The sequence below is a fragment of the Pezoporus occidentalis genome, unplaced genomic scaffold (assembly GCF_034315485.1).
Source record: "Pezoporus occidentalis ecotype Australia unplaced genomic scaffold, CSIRO_AGI_Poc_V1 ctg4, whole genome shotgun sequence".
NCBI lineage: Eukaryota > Metazoa > Chordata > Aves > Psittaciformes > Psittacidae > Pezoporus > Pezoporus occidentalis.
Window position 1 is genome coordinate 12,114,685 of NW_026915724.1, and position 19,017 is coordinate 12,133,701.

General features: G+C 40.6%; 1 protein-coding gene across 1 annotated transcript in view; it reads right to left on the bottom strand.

The window, feature by feature from the left end:
- Positions 1-19,017, bottom strand: part of LOC134171322 (chloride channel protein C-like) — a 76,214-nt gene that overhangs the window by 34,201 nt on the left and 22,996 nt on the right. The window contains exons 10-11 of the mRNA XM_062633433.1: positions 18,477-18,648; positions 16,485-16,656 (exon numbers count right to left, since the gene is read on the bottom strand). Of these exons, the coding sequence (XP_062489417.1) occupies positions 16,485-16,656; positions 18,477-18,648 (344 nt within the window). The remainder of the gene's footprint in view (positions 1-16,484; positions 16,657-18,476; positions 18,649-19,017) is intronic.

Here is a 19,017-nt window from a genome sequence, read left to right on the forward strand (position 1 = left end):
TGGCATTGTGACAAATATTAAAAAATGCAAACAGATCCAAATATTTTTTTTCTTTCTTGCTGAGCTCAGGAGATACAAAATTGCTTTCCCATACTGCTGCTTCCTGACAGAACAAACTCCTTGTACAAACATTGCCTTGAAGGATGCCAGAAAAGGGAACAAGAAGCTTTCAGCAGAAGTCCAGCTCTGGAGATCGAGCAGCAGGAACATCACACAGCTACCATGCAGAACAACATTCAGCAGTAGTGCAAGGCATGGTGCAGGCATTCCTGTCTGTATGATCGCAAATCTATGACTGTAGCCCTGCAATGCTGGTTGTAGAGAAACGTGCACAAAGCATGGTATCTCACCTAAACCATCTTTCCTAAGTACACTTGCACTTTATCCCTATGTAGTGAGGGTACAGTCAGATGAGTGACAAAGAATGTAGCATGTTTTAATACTTTATCCCCCTTTAGCTGCTTGGTTTTGCCTCCATGGTTGGACACAGCCACCACAACAGTACTATCAGCTCAATGCCGCACGAAGGTAGACTGAGTTCACTTGACTTACTACTACAAATGTCTAATGACTGTGGCAGCAGCAACTTACTTAACAAAGCACATCAATACAACCGCCTTTGAATAAAGGGTTCAGAGTGAATCCTCATACACAAAGGAGTAATGTGAATGCACTTAGTAATGTTTATGCTCAACTCACAATAGTGTCAAATATTTTTCAAAGTGAAAATGAATGCATGGAAATACTCTCTTCATGCTACCTTAACAACAAGTTTTAGTAAAAACTGCTAACACCTTTCAATCCCAACTATTTTCCCTACCATTGCATCCTATTAAAAAGGGATATTATCCTGGGATTAAATAAGCAAACTTTCTTCATAACACTAAGAGGCTTTTGCCCAGAAACTTCTCTCCAATTCAAAGTGAACTGAAGCACATTGCCATTTAATAGACGTCACTAGCTAGAGATTGTTAAGTACTCCAAGAATCTACATTCAAAAAATTCCAATAAGCACATTTCTGTCCGATAAGCTGTAGCAAATTTATCCGGCTCATACTTTCACCCCCCTTCTGTCTGTGTTCTGGGTTTGGAGAGATAACATCCAGAATGATCTACAGTATATCCCAACAAGGGACTCATATGGCACGATTGATCAACCATGTATGACAGGGTCATGCAACTGTCCTTTCTGCCTGGACATAGCCAGGGATTTTTAATAACACCACAGCATTCTTTGAATGCCCCTTTAAACCTAGGATTCAACTGTTTTATTTTAAAACACCAGGAATATGTCGGTTGAAAGAGTAACTGTGGGATTTTAAGAATTGCTTCATCATATCTGCTGCAACTCGTTCACAGAGATGGAGACTCCTTTATTGTGGATTCCTTTTAAGGTTTTTTTTAAAGTATCTGGATATGAGGAACTCTTTCGGAATAAAATCAGCATTAAAAATTAATATTAAAACACTCTAAAAAGCTATAAAAGCATGCTAAATTTAAAAACTCTTGAGACTCAGACTCTGAAAAACACTCTCAAGTGATTGCTTTAACCTATACAGAATATCTCCAGAACAGCAAGAAACAAAGCCTGGCTTTCCAGGCTCCCATCCTTGTTTTTCATCCCATTTTATCCCTTCCACCTACCCTCCTGTCCTCTAATGGGAACAGTCAAGCTGGCCTGGCCCAGGCCCTCATCCTTTATTGTGGCAAACATTCATCAGCATTTTACATCTCCTGCTGAGAAACTGCGAGGCTTGTGCTGATTTTCTCCAGCTCTGCAGCCCTTCTGAGCGCTGGGATCTTGTGGGGGGTGGGATTGCTGCTTTTTACAGCAGCACACTGAAAACTTGGAGCAAGTGTCTCTGGGTTCACATTGAACTTCACTGCTTCCAAGAGTTAACTCCTGCCGAGCAGAAATGCTGTTTATCCTTGGCAGGCTACTATGGCTGAGGTCATTAAGGAAAGACATGTTAAAAGCATTTTGAGCAATATCTTTTGTATGTAAGTGAATTTAAACTTTGGCTGAAATAGAGCTGATATAGGTGTCCTGAACTCTTACTGCAGATGGAAACAGGAGAAGCAATTCTTGTGATATGAAATTTTTCCTGGAAACAGGCAAAAAACAGAGCAAAAAACAAAGAAAATCTGCAGATTACTTAGAAAGCAATGACATATTTGAAGTATGAGCATGGAAATTGGATAAAATAATTTATAATTTTATAAAATATATTTTTAGATATTAAAAAATATATACATATTTTTATATCAAGAAAATTTCACATATTTAACCCATTATGTGGCCTCCAGGTGTAGCTGCCCCATCCCTGGCAGTGTTCAAGGCCAGTAGAGTAGGCCTTCGAGCAACCTGGTCTAGTGGAAGGTGTCCTGCCCATGGCAAGGGGGGGTGGAACTAGATTATATTTAAGGTCCCTTCCACTGCAAACCATACTATGATTCTGTGATTCCAAGATAGGGTGAACCTGTACACTAATTATAGATCAAGCTATTTCTGAAGCCCAGGATAAAGCAAAAGTTTTATATAAAAATTGTCTTGAATTCACATCCAAGTGTTTGGAAAACAAGAGAAAACCTTATTTCCTTCTTATTGGGGGTTCTCAAGTTTTGGAAGAACATTTATTAGCTATAAAAGCATATGAAATACAAGAAGAATCTCCAGCGATCCAATAAGAAATGCCGGGAAAGGTAATCTCATCAAAGAGAGATTCAAACACAAAGATGCAGTCACTTATGTAAGAAAATGTATGCCACCCTTGCTGCTAAAGAAAACAAAAGAATTAATCAAAACCTGTTGCTAAAACCCAAGTCCATTAATGAGAAGGATGATGGCAAAGCAGCAGCAAAGTTCTCATTAGGGTATCTGGATAAAAATCTAGGAAGCACAACTTAATCCAAGAACTGTGACATATTCAAGTCATCTTATACAAACATACTGACACACGCAAACCGACACACACGTATTTGTGCTCTTCATCAGGCTATATTAGTATTCCCTGTTTAGAGAAGGGCCATCTGCTCCCTGCTGAGAGAGACAAAGTGCAGAGCCTGGGGACTCAGCTGCAGAAGGAAGTTAGTGAACTTGGGTGTGAATTTACTGCATATTAGCTACTCTGCACTAACTGCCTGTTTGGGTACCCTTGGTGCCTGGGAAGTGAAAAACAACGTACTCCACCTTCAAAAAGGAGCCCACCTAACTCACAAGAAAGCACTCTTAAAGCTAACCTGTACAAAAGCGCTCTTAGTAGGTACTAGAAGCATCCACCCAGGGAGTTAGTGCCAAGTAACTAGCAGGCTGTAAATTCACGCTGGAGCTCCCTGCATACTAATTCTCTCAGCAGACAGGCCCTTGTAAGCTCAGAACAGCAGCCAAAAAAGCGCAGTAACAGCCCAGCACCATTAGGATACAAATGTGGTCCAGGGCTGGAAGGTTAGGCAGCCTCTCCTTTAAAAGCACCCATCTGTTCAAGCCAGTTCCTAAAGAATCCAAGAAAGGAACAAATTATACACAGTATTGCAGAGGGACAGATAAAATAAAGGTGACAAAAACAGAGAAAGGAAGAGAGGAAGTTGGGGGCAGCCACCAAATGCCTACAACTCTTCAGCCATTAAATGTGATGCTTCATTTATTGATATTCATTCCAAGCCTACATTTTAGGGGCTGCTCTTTAGGATGCAATTTACTTTCTGTGCATATTGCCAGATTTTATTTTTTTTTTTCCCTTTTGATCCTACGGGCACAGCAGGCCGTGCCAAAAACGTCTTTGCCTAGGGCACCCGTCTATGCAAAGCCAGCAGTGCTAATAGGCGCTGGAAGCACTCGGCGCTGACACTTCATACATCAGCAGCCTAGTAAATTGCACCTATATATTTTTTTCAATATTCTCTCTATATACAGAATCCTGAAAAATGTCGTTTACACACACAGAGACCACAATTAATTTATTAGCACAGTTATTCAAACCTCTTTAAATATCTTCTTTGTCACCAGAGGCACTTTTCAACAGCCCCCATGGTCCTGAGTTTCTCTGGCCTCCACATCATTATAATCTATTAGGCACCTTCATGTTAGCCCTGTTTTATTATATAACACATAATTATGCATTTCGTTAACAGCATCACCAGGCACAGTACATCAAAGGGAGAAAGGCAGCTGCTCAGGAAATTCAAAAACATGCAGTTTACTTAAAGCTCACTGTTAAAAACCCTCCCCCACTTTTCAATCAAACTGTGGCTAACATGTTTCAAAGGTTTTACTCCAGCTCAGATAACAGAGTCCAAGTGGCCTCATTAGACGCAAGGCTGCTGATACAGTGAATGTTCCCCGAACCCTTAATATTGCCAATAATGTAAAAGACATCATCAGCCAGCTACGTAGTGCAAATTGGTTTTCTATATTCCACTGAAAACCCATTTAGCAAGAGAACACTCTTGCTCTTGCAGCCCACAGTGACAAATGCAGGAGAGAGGGCCTATCAAAAAAGAAAAATAAAAATATTTATTTTGTAGTTTAATTCATTTTTCAAAATTTGCTCAAACAGAAAAGCTGCCTGGCAAACTGAAGAAACAAAAGACAAAATCTCCTTCCTTCCAGTGACATAAAGATCATCCTCCTTGGTAGAAGCAAACTTTGGAAAAACATTTGGCAAAAAACTAGCAGCTGGTGAACAAAGTTACAACACAATATGTCTGAGAGTTTAAAAAGGGAGTGGATGGGAAGGGACATGAAGTCTTGGTACTATCAGCCAAACCCAATAGTTTTTGGAGTTGAGGCTGCAGCTGGCACAAAACATCAGCTCTGGGCAGTTTCCTAGTCTCCATGCCACCAGATCTTGCGGAAGAGAACAAAGTCCCCCAGGAAAACACCTTTCATTTCTCTCACAAGCAGAACATCTCTCATTAGAAATTTTTCTTACTATTGATTAAAGACAGCAAGAAAAAACAACTTGTTCACAATCAACAGAACATTTCCAAAGGGTGTGGGGCTTGTAGCCAGCAGAAAGCTTTTGATCATTTTTTTCTTGGAGCAAATGCCAGCAAGGTTGCAAGCTGATTGCTTGACGTAAAGAAGGGCAGAAGAGAACAATTCCCTATTCACAGCAGTAAAAGAGCTGTTCATGCAGCTTTCTTGAGGATAGGAGTTTGTAGAAATAATGTCTCCCGGATTTAGTGATTTGTATTGTCACAGCCATTTCATAAACAATGCAGATATGCTTTTCCATTATCTTAATCTCTGGATTATGATCTGCTGGCCCTTATCAACCTGTGCATTGAACACTTGAGTCACTTTGCTTCCCACTTAATAATGTCCTTACAAACTATGAAGTGAAATGCCTTTATCATGGTCCACTATTTTCATCTGGGATCATGCCAAAAGAGGCACCTTCTTCACGTATCGATCCAGCTGAACACTCCCTCTCTGAACTTTCATTAATCTCTCACTTTAAGTAAAACATATTCCTTTCCTGTGCACTTCACCTTTAAAGAAATTCTTTATTGTCCTAGGACTACATCCATTAACTAAACTCCCTTTACTGTATCTCCTTACCGCTCATCACCATCACTGCTGGAAATTTTTGGAGAAGTGGGATGCTGCAATACAGTAAACATAAATCTCCTAAAAAGACACAATTGTAATGCTGGCCCTGAAAAAATATGCATTCAAGTTCCCTTACACTGCTGAAAATGATTATTTCTTGCAGCCTCAGGCACACGAAGCTGTGCATCACACTCTACAAAGGGAGGCACACCCAGCGTAGGTTCACTGTGAGGACGTCCTGCCAAACCCCAGTGCCAGGAGGATTGCACAATTAGTGGGATTCTTCCTCTTCCAGAGCTCAACCCCATTAACTATTCCAGGCCATTACAAGGAGTAGGCAGCCTCTAACACCCTAAAGCTTAATTACTGCCAAGACATAGCATGAAAAAATATCTCAGCACAGGGTGTGTGCTTATTCTCTTTAAGCAAAGAAGTTCTAATTAATCACACTCACAGACTGATTCTTCATTTACCTTAATTCGCAATGTTCAGTGAAATCTCGTCCCAGTTTTCTCTGACGTGGATTTAAATATTTGTGCCAGTTTCTCTGAAGCCAACCAGCATTTTGTTGACAATTTCCTTGTTAATAGAGAGAAAAATTTTCTCTAATTCCAATATGTAGTACAGCAGCAGCAGATTGCTAAAGAGAACATAGAAATACCCAGCACAGCTAAGTAATCCCTGGAAACATATCAAAATACTTTGAGCCTCAGCCCTTGGGAACTTGGATGGAAGATGCTATGTAAATGCTTGATTGCTTGTTTCAGTCCCTCCAGGCCTATAAATACACCTGTTTTGACAGGTTAAGGCAGTGGATGCAAGTGATATCGGAAACAGTATAGGTGATAGCAGTGACTCTTGCCAAGATCCCCTGGAAAGATATATATCAGTGATTTTCTGGTAATCCATCTCTTTATCTCACAAGCGCAGCAGACAAAAAAATCCAGAAGGAGGTTTCAAAGTTGTCTAAATCCATGTCTCAGGACAGTAACACCGGTGCGTATTGTGTCAAGTGATCCTTCTATTAATAAAAATAGCAGCATCGTCTAAGTGCACTGCTGAATATGCCTAAACATTCAGCAGGCTCATGTATTAAATCTTTTCAAAACAAATACTGTACTGTATAATAACCCAGCTAAGCAACCTTGTACTTTTTTAAGCCACGATTTTGCAGAATTCTCTAAGTAATTACTCATGACTATTTTTTAAATAAGATAAACAACTGCAATGACTCGCTGTCATATTTAAGCAGTGCTAAAACCAGTGCTAAACATTTATAGAACGCTATGACTCTCATGGCCCCAGCTCCTGAGGTTTAGAAAAGATTGGAGAAGAAAGAGCCCCATGACTACAGACAACTTCAGACTGCACAGTGGGTTTATGGAGGCTATTTGATAAATGCTCTATGCCACAGGATGCAAACCTCATTTCATCTTTAACTTCAGTAAGAGATTAGACCTTAAATTTCAGAACAGAAAACTTACAAAAAAAAGCTTGTTGGTGTCAAAAAGAGCATAGGTTTGTTTGTTCTTTCACCGAGCTTCTAGATTCTCAAAGAAGTGTATTACAAAACCTGAGGCTCTGAAACTGCTCACCAGCCCCTTCTCCACAAGAGTATTATTTCACTTATTTCATTTTCCAGCCATGCTATTGCCAAAAAACACAGGGTGCTCTTCCCCTAGTTGGAACAAATTCAACAGAAAATAGTAGGACTTCATCTATTTAAAGTTTACTAATTATGCATTGTTACAATTACTGATTATGCGTTGTTACTCCAATTATTTTGGGATTTATTTGAGTAAGACTAGGGTCAGTACAACATTACTCTGAATCTACCCTTCCTTGTAAAAAGGTGACAACCCTTGCAATCACGTTCTGAAATAATGTTAAATATACCATTAAACACAATGGGTTCCTCCTGACAGGCCATGTAAGCAGGGTGAAGGCTTACCCTGTTAGAAATAACTGTAGGCTTGGAGATTTTGGGAAACTGTTTTCACTAGTGTTTAAACTCTTCATTAGAAAAAAATGAGGCAGCTTAGTAATAGAAAATTAGGCCCTGTCAAAACAACTTCTGTTAACTATCTCAGGTGTAGTCGCAAACATTAAGTGAGCCCTGAAGTACTTAGCGTGTGATGGGCTGATGTACTGAACAGCCCAGCACTGGAAAGAACCTGCCAAATGAGTTTCCAAATAATTAAGCGTTTCCTCTGCCCTCTTCCAAGGAAACATGTGAAAATCCTTGAATACTACATATTTGTCCCAGCTTCTGCAAAAGAGTTTCCTTTCCCTACCAAAATCACATGGAAAATCAACCATGTGGCATTCACTCCTGTGGAGTTAAAATGAAGACTGTGGCCATGCGGAGAATCCTTACCAAAGCTAGGTTCAGTATTGAGCAACCCCGATGGAGTAACTGTACTGAACTGGTTCTAAGCATTTAAGGAAAAAAGAATTTAAACCTGACTGTTGAGTGGGCACATACACCTTCCTGCCTTTCTGGTAAGGCCTCCATAGTACATATGTTATTAAACAGCAGCACAAAAAAGTGCTTCCTCATCCAGAACACATAGATGTGTACTCATTCTAAAGCAAGGGTCAAAATCTTCTCTCAAAATCTTTTCTATAGCAGCGCAGCATGACAGATGCTGATACGACCTGTCATGAGCTGTATTATTTTCTTACACAGGAATGGCTCTCCCAGCAGGCAGCTGTGTGCTCCTTACAATTTTCTCTCCAGAGCACCAGGCTATGTTTCCTCTATGAGCCCAATGTCCCTTTCACACGCTTCCATCTTGAACAAGTCAGAGGAAGGCGCAATCACAGATCTTCGAAGGCCTGTGCTGCCAAAGTGCACTGTGAAGATGTATTAAATTTTACAGTCCGTCTTTGCCTGTTCCCTCCCAAGCATTGCACACACTCTGCTGAACACGGAGGAGAAAGGGAAAAGTACAACTTGAGCCTTCCAAATAAATTTCTTTTCTTTGAACAAGGGTCAGGCTGAGGAACAGTGCGAGATGGGAGCAGCATAACCACAGTAATCCGAGGCCAGTCTTCATGCTGTGTGATCCAAAGCACCAGACAACTCCACTCCAGCTATCTCAATAGCTGTGCAACTTTGTCTTTTCTAAAGCCAGGCACTGCTGTTTCACAAGGCGTACCAGCAACTGCAGAAGTCACCCACTGCTGCACAACTCAGCACGGCCAAGCACCTGTGCATCACTGCCAGTTTGGGGTGTTTTCTTTAGAGATGCAGGAAGGCAGCTCAGGTCTGGCTCTGCAAGCTTGCTGAGACACAGCCACTAGGCACCAAAGCGTTCTTTCCATCATTACTCTTTCATATTTCAAAATGAGGCAAGAGCCAGCATTAGGACAGGACCCACCAGCTACCATTTCTGCAGTGCTAATATTTTCCACATGCTTTCATGGCTTTCCTTTCATGCCTGTCTCCATTCAGCCTTGCTCACAACAGCATGACACCTTTCACCAGCACTCCCACCACCAGCATGTGCATCCTGGACTGTCTTATTCTTTTTCAAGAGAACCAGGGAAAACATTGAAACTGCAATGACAAAACACGTTGTTCTGCTTGTCCTGAGCAGACAGGAGGTTGTGCGCCTCCTCAGGACCTACAGAAGGAGCTTCCATCCCACTGACAGCCCATGTCCAGCTCAGCAGCTGCTGGGTTGTGTAACCACTTGCTCCTGTTTCAGCTGGGCCCTATAATCAAACAGGGATTCCTGGCCCTGAGCCCCCATTCATTAGAGCACCCGGTTACATGGGGTTTTTAATTCAAGATGATAATAAACCCCTCAGGCTGGAGACAAAAGAGATAGGCTTATTGTGGTAGCTTTTGTCCCAGAGATAAATCATTTTCTCAAAATTTGGGAGGAGAAAAAAAAATGCTGTTGGAAACATTGTGAAGGATTTAAAGTTAAAAATATAACACAACTTAATGGTTTCTGATGCTTTTCATGACAATGTAACCAAAAAATGTTTTTAATTTGGAAACAAATTAAATTTGGCAAAGAATTAGTACATAAGACAGCCCAATTGCATTCTGTAATTAAAAAAAATTAAAACCAGATAAGATACTGTGAACTAAAAATAACTTCTGCACATTAAATTCTCATGAACTTTCATTAAGGTTTGTATTACATGTCCCAAATGTACAATAGTATGCTGTAATACACTAGATGGGTTTACTTATAAAATACCTTTAAAGCTACTGAAAGCTAGAGCCAGAAAAATGATTATATAAAAATGTTATCTTCTCACATTACAACTTCATTTCCAATGTGTGTATTCAAAACAGAGATGCAGTCTCAGTTTCAGTATTTCAGATGCACAACTGAACTTTCTGAAAGTTCAGTGCCAATTGAATCCATGTACAATTCAGTCATGTCTGTTTGTTTTACTGATAAAACCCTGATGCCAAAGCTGAAACAGCTATATTAGAGATAAAGCTGGATTCTCTTCTAATTTGTGAATTGCCTACAGACTAACCAACTGTCCCATAGTTGCAGCTCTTCTTTACAGATGATGAATGAATGAATCAGAGGAGACTTGCTCTGACTTTCTTGGGCTGGGTTCACAAGGCTACCATCCAGAAGGAAAAAGGGATTTCTTTTGGTTTTCCCTACAAGCATATATTTTTTATGGAATGTCCCAGTGACTTGACAAATTGTTTATCATCCCTGTACAGCAGTAATTTTTTTAGATTAAAACCCAGAAAGCTTCCATTTGGAATGCTATTTTGACATCTCTAGAGAATTTTAAGCTTGGATTCAGTTTGGTTTCTCAGATTAAACTACGTCTCCCACAATGCACCGTGTATTGCCCTCTCCTTCCTCAAACATACAACGAAAGTCTCTGGTGTTTCATGAGAAATACTTCACTCCTTACAGAAAAATGCTAACATGAAACAACAAAGACTATAGCAAGACATTTTAAATATTTTTTGCTTTATTTCAATTTTTCAGATGTTCGGATTTTCAATGAAATGCCCACGGATATTGTAGAACCAAATCTGGAGGCCTCATTTTCAGTCAAAAATAGAGTAGAAGGGAACTTTTTGAAACCATTCTAACTAAGGTGGTGCTGAAAAAACAAGCTACTGCAGATTTCCATGCTTTTTTCTCTCCCACCACAAAGCTAGGCACTGAAGAACATTTTGCTGTATTGACCATAAGACCATACTGATCTTATTTGACTTATTTGTTCATGTAAACAGAAAGTTGTGTATTTTGAATCAGACTGTTCTCCTGCTTGCTGGTACACCAAAAGCATACTCAGCACTCAGAGACATCTTCCCCTCACAAGTCAGCAAACTAGGATCTTTATCCAGGAAAGGATCACACTTTGGATGGCATTACTAGTTTGGAAGGAAACTTCCTTCTTTTCAAATAATCAGATGTTGCACCACATTTTTATGTGCCAAAAAATGAGACTGATTTCTTTTAAGACCAGAAGGACTCATTAAATCATTTAGTTTGAGTCTTGCAAAGTACCCTGCTTCCTTATGCTGTAAGACCTGCCCTGAAGAGCTGTCATGAACCAAAGTCCAATAGCCTCCATGTTCTTAAGCACACAGCAGAACAGTGCCACAGCTCTTGAGCCCTGTTGCTTTGCTGTCAGCTGCTCTTCCATTTGGGAAGAACAAGAAGGGCACCAGTACACAAGCCCAGTTTTGTGCAAGTGCTTATTTTGTCCATTTAGTAACCTAGCAAAAAAAGTAAGGCAACCTAGGTGCAAACTATGCCTTACAGAAAGACATGTGCACTTCAGCTGTGTTCTAAAGTCAGCTGTTTAAAGGGTATTTTTATTGTTGCCTTCTCTTACTAGATAAAGATCCAAGAAGACTGCAAGTACACAAACAAGTCCCACATAAGGCACGGGCTGCACTGAAGGCCCTTTGCACTTCTAAGTCCTACCAGCTCTGGAGGAGCACCTCCTTGAATAACACCCTCCTTTTGCAGGCTGTCCTCCTTGCCTACACATCAGTCCTGGGCACTCATAAAACAGAGGGAGACAACCCCTAGAGAATGGCCAAGCACCACAGCCATTTCATACCATGAGCTGCTTCTGTCCTTATGGGCCTGCTCAAGGAGCAGAAGGGAAGAGGGAAAAGCAAAAAGTCCACCCAGTGGAGGTGAAGGCTGCCCAAGGCAAATGGACACTGCTGTTTCACGGGAGGAGAAACACATGCACCACCAGAGCCATCCTTCCTCCCTTCTCAGGGACACCTTGCCCTGCAAGCAGCCAAGTAAAACAGTGGCAGGTAACAGGAGGCAGCAGGCGAGCTGGAACTGAAAACTGAGCAAAGGTTATTCATGTTCTGACAGATGTGCAAACATCACAGTCAAAGCAGCTCAATGGCAACTGAGCATTTCTACTAAAACACTCTCTGCTTCTAAACTTTAAAGATCTTGGGGAAAAAAAAAAAAACAAAGAAATAAAAAGCAGCATGGAAGTTAATTATATGCCCTCAAAATCACTCAAAAGAGTACAATACTAATAATTTGCAGAGGTGAGCAAGGAAATTCACAGAAATGCTTAAAGGTATAACCGGGTACCAACCAAGACCCAAATATGTCTCCTGGCCCCCAGCCCATGGCTTTCCAACACCACAGCAGAAGAAGCTGAAGTGGAAAATAACACTATCCAACTACACCCAGCATGTTGAAAGGCACAGCTGTACAGATTTACTTGCATCCATTAAACAAAAAGAAATCATAGAAGTTCCACCCATTAACATTTACATTTAATCCATGCCCAATGAATAACAAATTGTTGTCCAGTTAATGTGGTTTAGCCTATTTTGCCTGTAGAACAGAACTGCCACCCATTAGATCAAGCCGCACTCAGGAGAAATTTGATTTAAATCTATGAGAATTCCTGGCCCCCTGACGGTCTCTTTAGCTGCAACACAGACAAGCAATGCCATGAGCAGCCAGGATTGTTTCCGCTGTTTGGCCTTCAAGCACCAGCTATGAGATATTATCTGACACCCCCACTCAACAAGGAAAGATTCAGAATTTATATTTGACTTAGCATTTTCAAAACCACCCTTCCTGCCTGCATCATCATTACTGCAAATGGTTTGGAAATGCAGCATCTTGCACCCTTCAACCACTGAGCAACACAGCTCTCTCGTGGAAAACTTGCACTGGAGACCCAGCAGATTTTACATATATTCTAGGAGTCTTGTGCTTATTTTCCAAACTTCATGTATCACCATTCTGCTCTTTTTGTAGCTTCCCTCTAGTCAGTCAGATTGGATTGCTCTCTGTGCTGTATTCTCACATAACATCTGTAAAATAATGTCTGCCACACCTACAGTAATTGTCCACAGCCAATGCTCTACTTAAACTTCTTATGAATAAGGAAGTGAGAAAGGCAGCCACAGAATTTGCAACAATGCATCCTGCCTGTAATTTGAGGTAAGCACATTTTGCCTAAATTAGAAGTACTGAAGAAATACAGAAAGAGGAGAGAGGTTGGGGTTTCACTGTTACTACCTGCTGATACAGTTATTTTATTGCACTTATTCAAATGACCTCCAACTCTGCTGTGAAGCATGTCAGAAGTATACATTACAACTATGCAAAAAATAAATGTTCATTTTCATTTATTAATGCAATGTGTATAACAGATACACCAAACTCCCTAACTATAGGACAGTGGCCACATAGAGCAGTGTAGTTTATGACATACCCTCTGACAGTGTGCCTGTCTTGATGTAGGCATCAGAGAGCAGAACGCACAATCCTGATCTCTGAGCCTTCAATACTGCCTTATGAACCAGATGATTTTACATACAGCTTGTTATTTCTGCTGCATTGCAGACTTGGACAGACATCAACAAGCAACTTTTCATAACGCTCTGAACCACCATCATATGGTCATTTTCTTTCAGTACCAACATCATGCCCATTAGCACAAGCCACTCATTCACAGCAGCCACACCCGCCATTAGCAAGAGACTGAAGGACAGACCTTAGGCTATTTAATCCTCTACAGACATTTCCATTTGGTTTATATAACGACATTGCATTTCCTCTTCCAAATCCTGAGGAATATTCTGTTTTCTCCTTCAGTCTGCATCTGTCAAAAGCCTGATGTTTCAGTGTTTCACACTCAGAGGAGGGTTTTGAGTCTTAACCTTTTCAGAATTAATTGCATTCCCCATATCCATCAGAAGAGATTTACTGGAGAAATTAATTAGGCCAATAAACTGCTTTAATTCTGTTTGAACAGAGGAAGAAAGAAAGCAGGGAGGCTCAGGGCTATTTTCTGTCACGTGTAATAGAAAGACAGGCAACTCCAAGGACAAATGATCCAAATAAGTATATATCAAGCTTCTTTCAGCTTGCACACAGAGGCCTCACCAATACTGGACAAGAACACTAATCCTAGGCTAGCCCAGTGCCACCTTTCCTCTTTAGCCCTTGCAAGGCAGTGTTATTGAGAGGGAAAAATACAAAAGGAATGATAAAAATACAGAGAGACCCAGAGACAAAACACACTGTAGGAGATGCTATTTCTTTTCCCACATCTAGAGCACCCTGAGGCCAGCAAGCTCAGGACACATGACAGGGGAAGGCAAGTCATAAGGCTGGTCCTTGTACTTGCCAAGGAAAATATCATCGCATCTACTGTTTGGATGTGGGTCGAGTGTCAGCATGGGGGGTAGAAAGAGGCAGCCAAAACAGAAAAGGTGGGCAGATGCCTGTGGGGTCTGCCATGAGAAAAAAGGAAAGCATCTTACAAACCTGTTCACTACAAGTCCCACATTCATAACTGTTTCCAAATGGAAGGCTGTGTGAAAAGCCAAAACAAACATTCTCAATTCTTTTTTGAACCCATCAGACAATATAGGAAAAATATGTGCATTTTATGGTTTGAGGGCACAACCTTTTAATTATGTGTTTGCATTGTCATGTCCAAGGCCTTTTTTCTCCTCAAAAATTAATATTTCCTCAAGCAATGCAGCTATTTATTTTGGAGGAACATGAATTGAAACACAGGCTGCCTCTGCAGAAAGAGGCACAGAAGAGTAATAACATGACACCTAGGGGAATTCAGAACACATTGCAATGCAATCCTCGTAATTTTTCTAGTGCCTTTTCAACCGAGTTTCTTACAGCTCTCTTAACAGTTTCCAGCTATTGTTTTGTGTACGCTGTACATGCATGCTCACGAAGACGCTTGGAAGAAAAGGACAAGTGCAGGTAATGGGGAAGGTAGGAAGAAACTGAAGCTGATAAAATGTAGGCTTTTTCTCTCTACTGGTGCTGAATGAAACATAGTTCTGTCATCCAAGACCAGCAAGTGTTCTGGCACATAATCACCTCTCACTTCCCTGCAACAAAGCACAGCCTCATGAGCACAAAGCTAAGGAAGATGTCAGTCATCTGCTTTTGCCAGTAAGGACTTTTTATCCGCAGCAAGACCATAAAGTAATGGTTTACAAATTATACTTAAAATGTATTGAGCCACTGCAAGGTTGGAACTAGATGATCTTAAGGTCCTTTCCAACCCTAACTATTCTATGATTCTAAGAAAATTCAGGCTTACTTTGGAAAAAGAACATTACATTTTAGTGGTAATTGGGGCTCTCAAAAAACTTGTACCTATTGTTCAGGCACCAACTTTGCCCCCTTCCAGTCTTACAGACTTAGTAGCTGGCCAACAAATCATACAGTAACTTCCAAAAGATGCATAACCAATAATAGAAACAAAAATATGAATGCATTCATACTTAATAGATGAGTAAGTGCTGCAGTTCCAAAAGGAAACTGAAAGAGGAGTGTTCCCATAATCAATCTTATTGTTACTTCAGAATTTTTCCTACACGTACAACACCTTTCAAGCTAAAACATCAGAAAAATGCTTCTTACACAATTTACACAATGTATTACTCAAACTCAATTCAGAGCAAGTGCCTCTAAACAGCTACTTATTAAACACTGTGCAATAGCCTACTAGGAGGGAAAATCCTGGCTTGGTCACTCTGGGTGAATTCTGACATCTGCAAAGATTCTAATGAGATTGTTTTGGGCAAAACCAGCTGGGCAGCCAAGACTGGGTTTAGTCATGGGTGAAATGTCCACACACAGTAACACTCACAGGTCTTGAATGTCCTGCCATGGAAGGGTGAAAGCTCCCCCCTTGTGACCTCAACATCACTTCTCTGTTGACTAAGCTGAATTCCAGCTGCACCTTACAACTCACTGTTCCCAGGTGTTGCAACTGGGGAGAGCAAAGAACATCCTGTCTAATTATGAGTATTATTTGCAAATCCTTTAGCTTTCAGAGATTTGCCCGGAAAGCATTGTAGCGCTGACTCAAAATGTTCTGTTATAAAAGGGGAGGGGAGGAGGAAACAGAAATATGAAATGTGTTCCAAGTAAATCTGTAAATCTCAAAATTTTGAAGTCTATAAGGCATAAATTTACCAGAGAAACCTGGGAGGCTTCCCATTGCATTGCTTGCCTATACTACTGCAAATCCTTCACTTACTCCATCCAGAAGGCCATATTCAGCCCCAACATAAAAAGGTGCCTTGCACCAGGCGCTCAGCCACCACAGAAGTCAATTCACATTTTTTTTAATCCAAGAAATGAAAGATAGTATCTTCTGTTTTCTTGTTTGTAAATCACTGATGCTATTACCATTTCTGTAACCCCCAAAATTAAGAAAAAATAGGAAAACAAACCAATTTCTCAAAGTGTTATTTCCAAACTTACGCTTCCCAAATAAAAGATCCCAGAAAAAAAATAACCCTCCTCAGACAAGCTAGACATAGCCAGGCCAATAATTTATTTCTTTGTGGGTCAACGTGCACGGGACACCTGTGGTTCATTCAGCTACAGCAGCGAAAGCTCAATTCAACCTTGGCCACAAAAATACCTGAAAACACACTTACCATTATCACAGTGAGGGAGATGGTTAGTCTTGACACACCACTGAAAAAGGAGGCAGCTCCAATGGCAGCAAAGAGACCTGGATCAATCCATGCTCCATATTCGTTCGTTTGAACACCAAAAATAGAAACAAGGATCAAACCTATTATTCTGCCATATAAAGCTCCTGTGTACCTGCACCGAGAAGAAATAGAGAAATCCTATTGCCAGTGACAGTTAATTCCAGATTAATTTTGTTATTTTCTGTAGCGACTCCTTTCCCAAAGAAAGTTCTAGCATCCTCTGTATGTCTGAACATTTACTTATTGCCAGTCACTAGCATTAAACTGCCAGACTTACCATACCTTGAAGAAAAAGGACTACCAGCATGTCTTAATGTCCTTCAAAGCCAAATGAGAATGAACTTTACAGGAATACAGTTGAAAGTGTAGGTCACAGATACACACATTTGGATATTTCAGATAAGAAAAGCATTCTAGAGATCCAGCCTTATATAATTTCTTAAAATTAAGTCTACCTGTGCCCCATACACCTGGCAAGTAAAATATTGTAACCATAAAACAAATGGGCAAATGGAGTAATAGGTATCAGTGACCTGCCCAAAGCTAACTAGGAATGAAGCTGTGAAGAGAACCCAGGAGTCTTCAAACCAGCCACATAGAATCATAGAATAGTTAGGGTTGGAAAGGACCTTAAGATCATCAAGTTCCAACCCCCCTGCCATGGGCAGGGACACCTCACACTAAACCATGTCACCCAAGGCTCTGCCCAGCCTGGCCTTGAACACCGCCAAGGATGGAGCATTCACAACTTCCTTGGGCAATCCATTCCAGTGCCTCAACACCCTTACAGTAAATAACTTCTCTAACCTGAACTTCCCCTGTTTAAGTTTGAAACTATATGCTACACTGAAAAGCAAACCCAATATTTAGGCATGTAATTGCTGGCATGATACATAGCATTTCATTCCATATGAAAGGAACTAAATGTACAGATTCAAGTATCAGCCAGTGAACTGTATTTGTACAGACATTCACCTTCCAGAAATGGTGATTCATTATTATTTATACAATAGCCAATATATGGTATATATAAATGGATTTGGGAAGCATCATCATGCACCATTGCACAACTTTTTTCCTATTTATTCATGAAATTGGTTAACTTTATTGATGGATGGTGTTCTAGTAATTTTAGAATGGCTGTAAAAAATGAGGTTATCTGGTCAGAAATGTGGGTTCTGGCTGAAAAATTTGCATATCAGCCAAGTATGCCATGTTTCAGCAAACAATGAATATTACAAATTGATTTAAACAACAGTTTGGGGAGGGCAGAGGTGAGTACTCGGGGATAGGGCAAAGGCAGAAGGTTGTACATACAACTATTTATTTTATGATTTTTTTTTTTATTTGAATTGCGTCAAGCTGGACACAGTTTCTCACTCTCCAGCCACAGAGAGTGAGAGCAAACCCACACTCCAACCATGACTCTTTGCTTGCCGAACATTAAACCTCTCAGCATTTCTGTAAGAACTTTGCCTCAGTCTACCACAGCTTTCTAAAAGGTACAACAAAAGACCTAACTGCAGTTTTCTCCAAAGTCGAGGGTGTTGATGTCCAAAATTAAGATTCAGGCTATTATGTGTATAAGAAACAGACAAAAAGTCTGGAACTGAACCTGTATTTCTACAGTTACACATGGAGCCAGCAGCTGAGACTCTCTCTGGGTCCTCAAAGGATTCAAATGATCTGTGCTTAGAAGGTGCACACTTTTGGCTATCATCCTTCCACAGCTACTCTCACATGATTTTTCTTCATTCTTTTCCATAATTTTAACATCTCTTTCCAAGCAAACCATCTTGTTCCACGTATATAACCTCCTCCAAGCAATTACAGCTTTGATATTGCCAAGTCTTCAGATTTACAATTCAGGCTGCTGCTCCTCAACACAGACCTTGCGTATAGAAAGCTCAAACCAAGATAGATGAAGCTTACAGCATAGGAATAACCACACCACTGGCAACAGCAGAACCTGCTGTCCAACAGCTGAGGATGAAATAAAATGCCAAAGCAGTGCAGAGGGATGAGTATCCAAATTCTTCATGAGTCCCACGTTTAAAAAGATACGTGATCCCTTGCTTCCCACTTTCAACTAGAAGCGCAGCAGCTGTAACACAGAGGAAGAGATGTGGAGAAATACAAAACGTTAAAAGGATCCTTTACAAAAATACAGTTTGTGGTAGTTGTCATTGGCCTAAACCTGACAAAAACATCAGCAGAGTACATAGAGCAGCTAACTGGAGTTTATATGACAGCTTCAGCACCTGGGGCACCTTCAGGAAAAGAAGAAACATTTGTTCTGTCCAGTCTGGTCTGTGTGATGTTAATGTTGATCTAAACAAGGAGAAATGGCAGCCATTTAAGCCAAAGAAATACAACCATACTACTTCAGCAGGGCTCCTTCCCCATTCCTTCAGAGATAACAACTCAGCAACTTCCCAGCATATTTTGCTCAAATAAAGAATTTAGTTCTGAT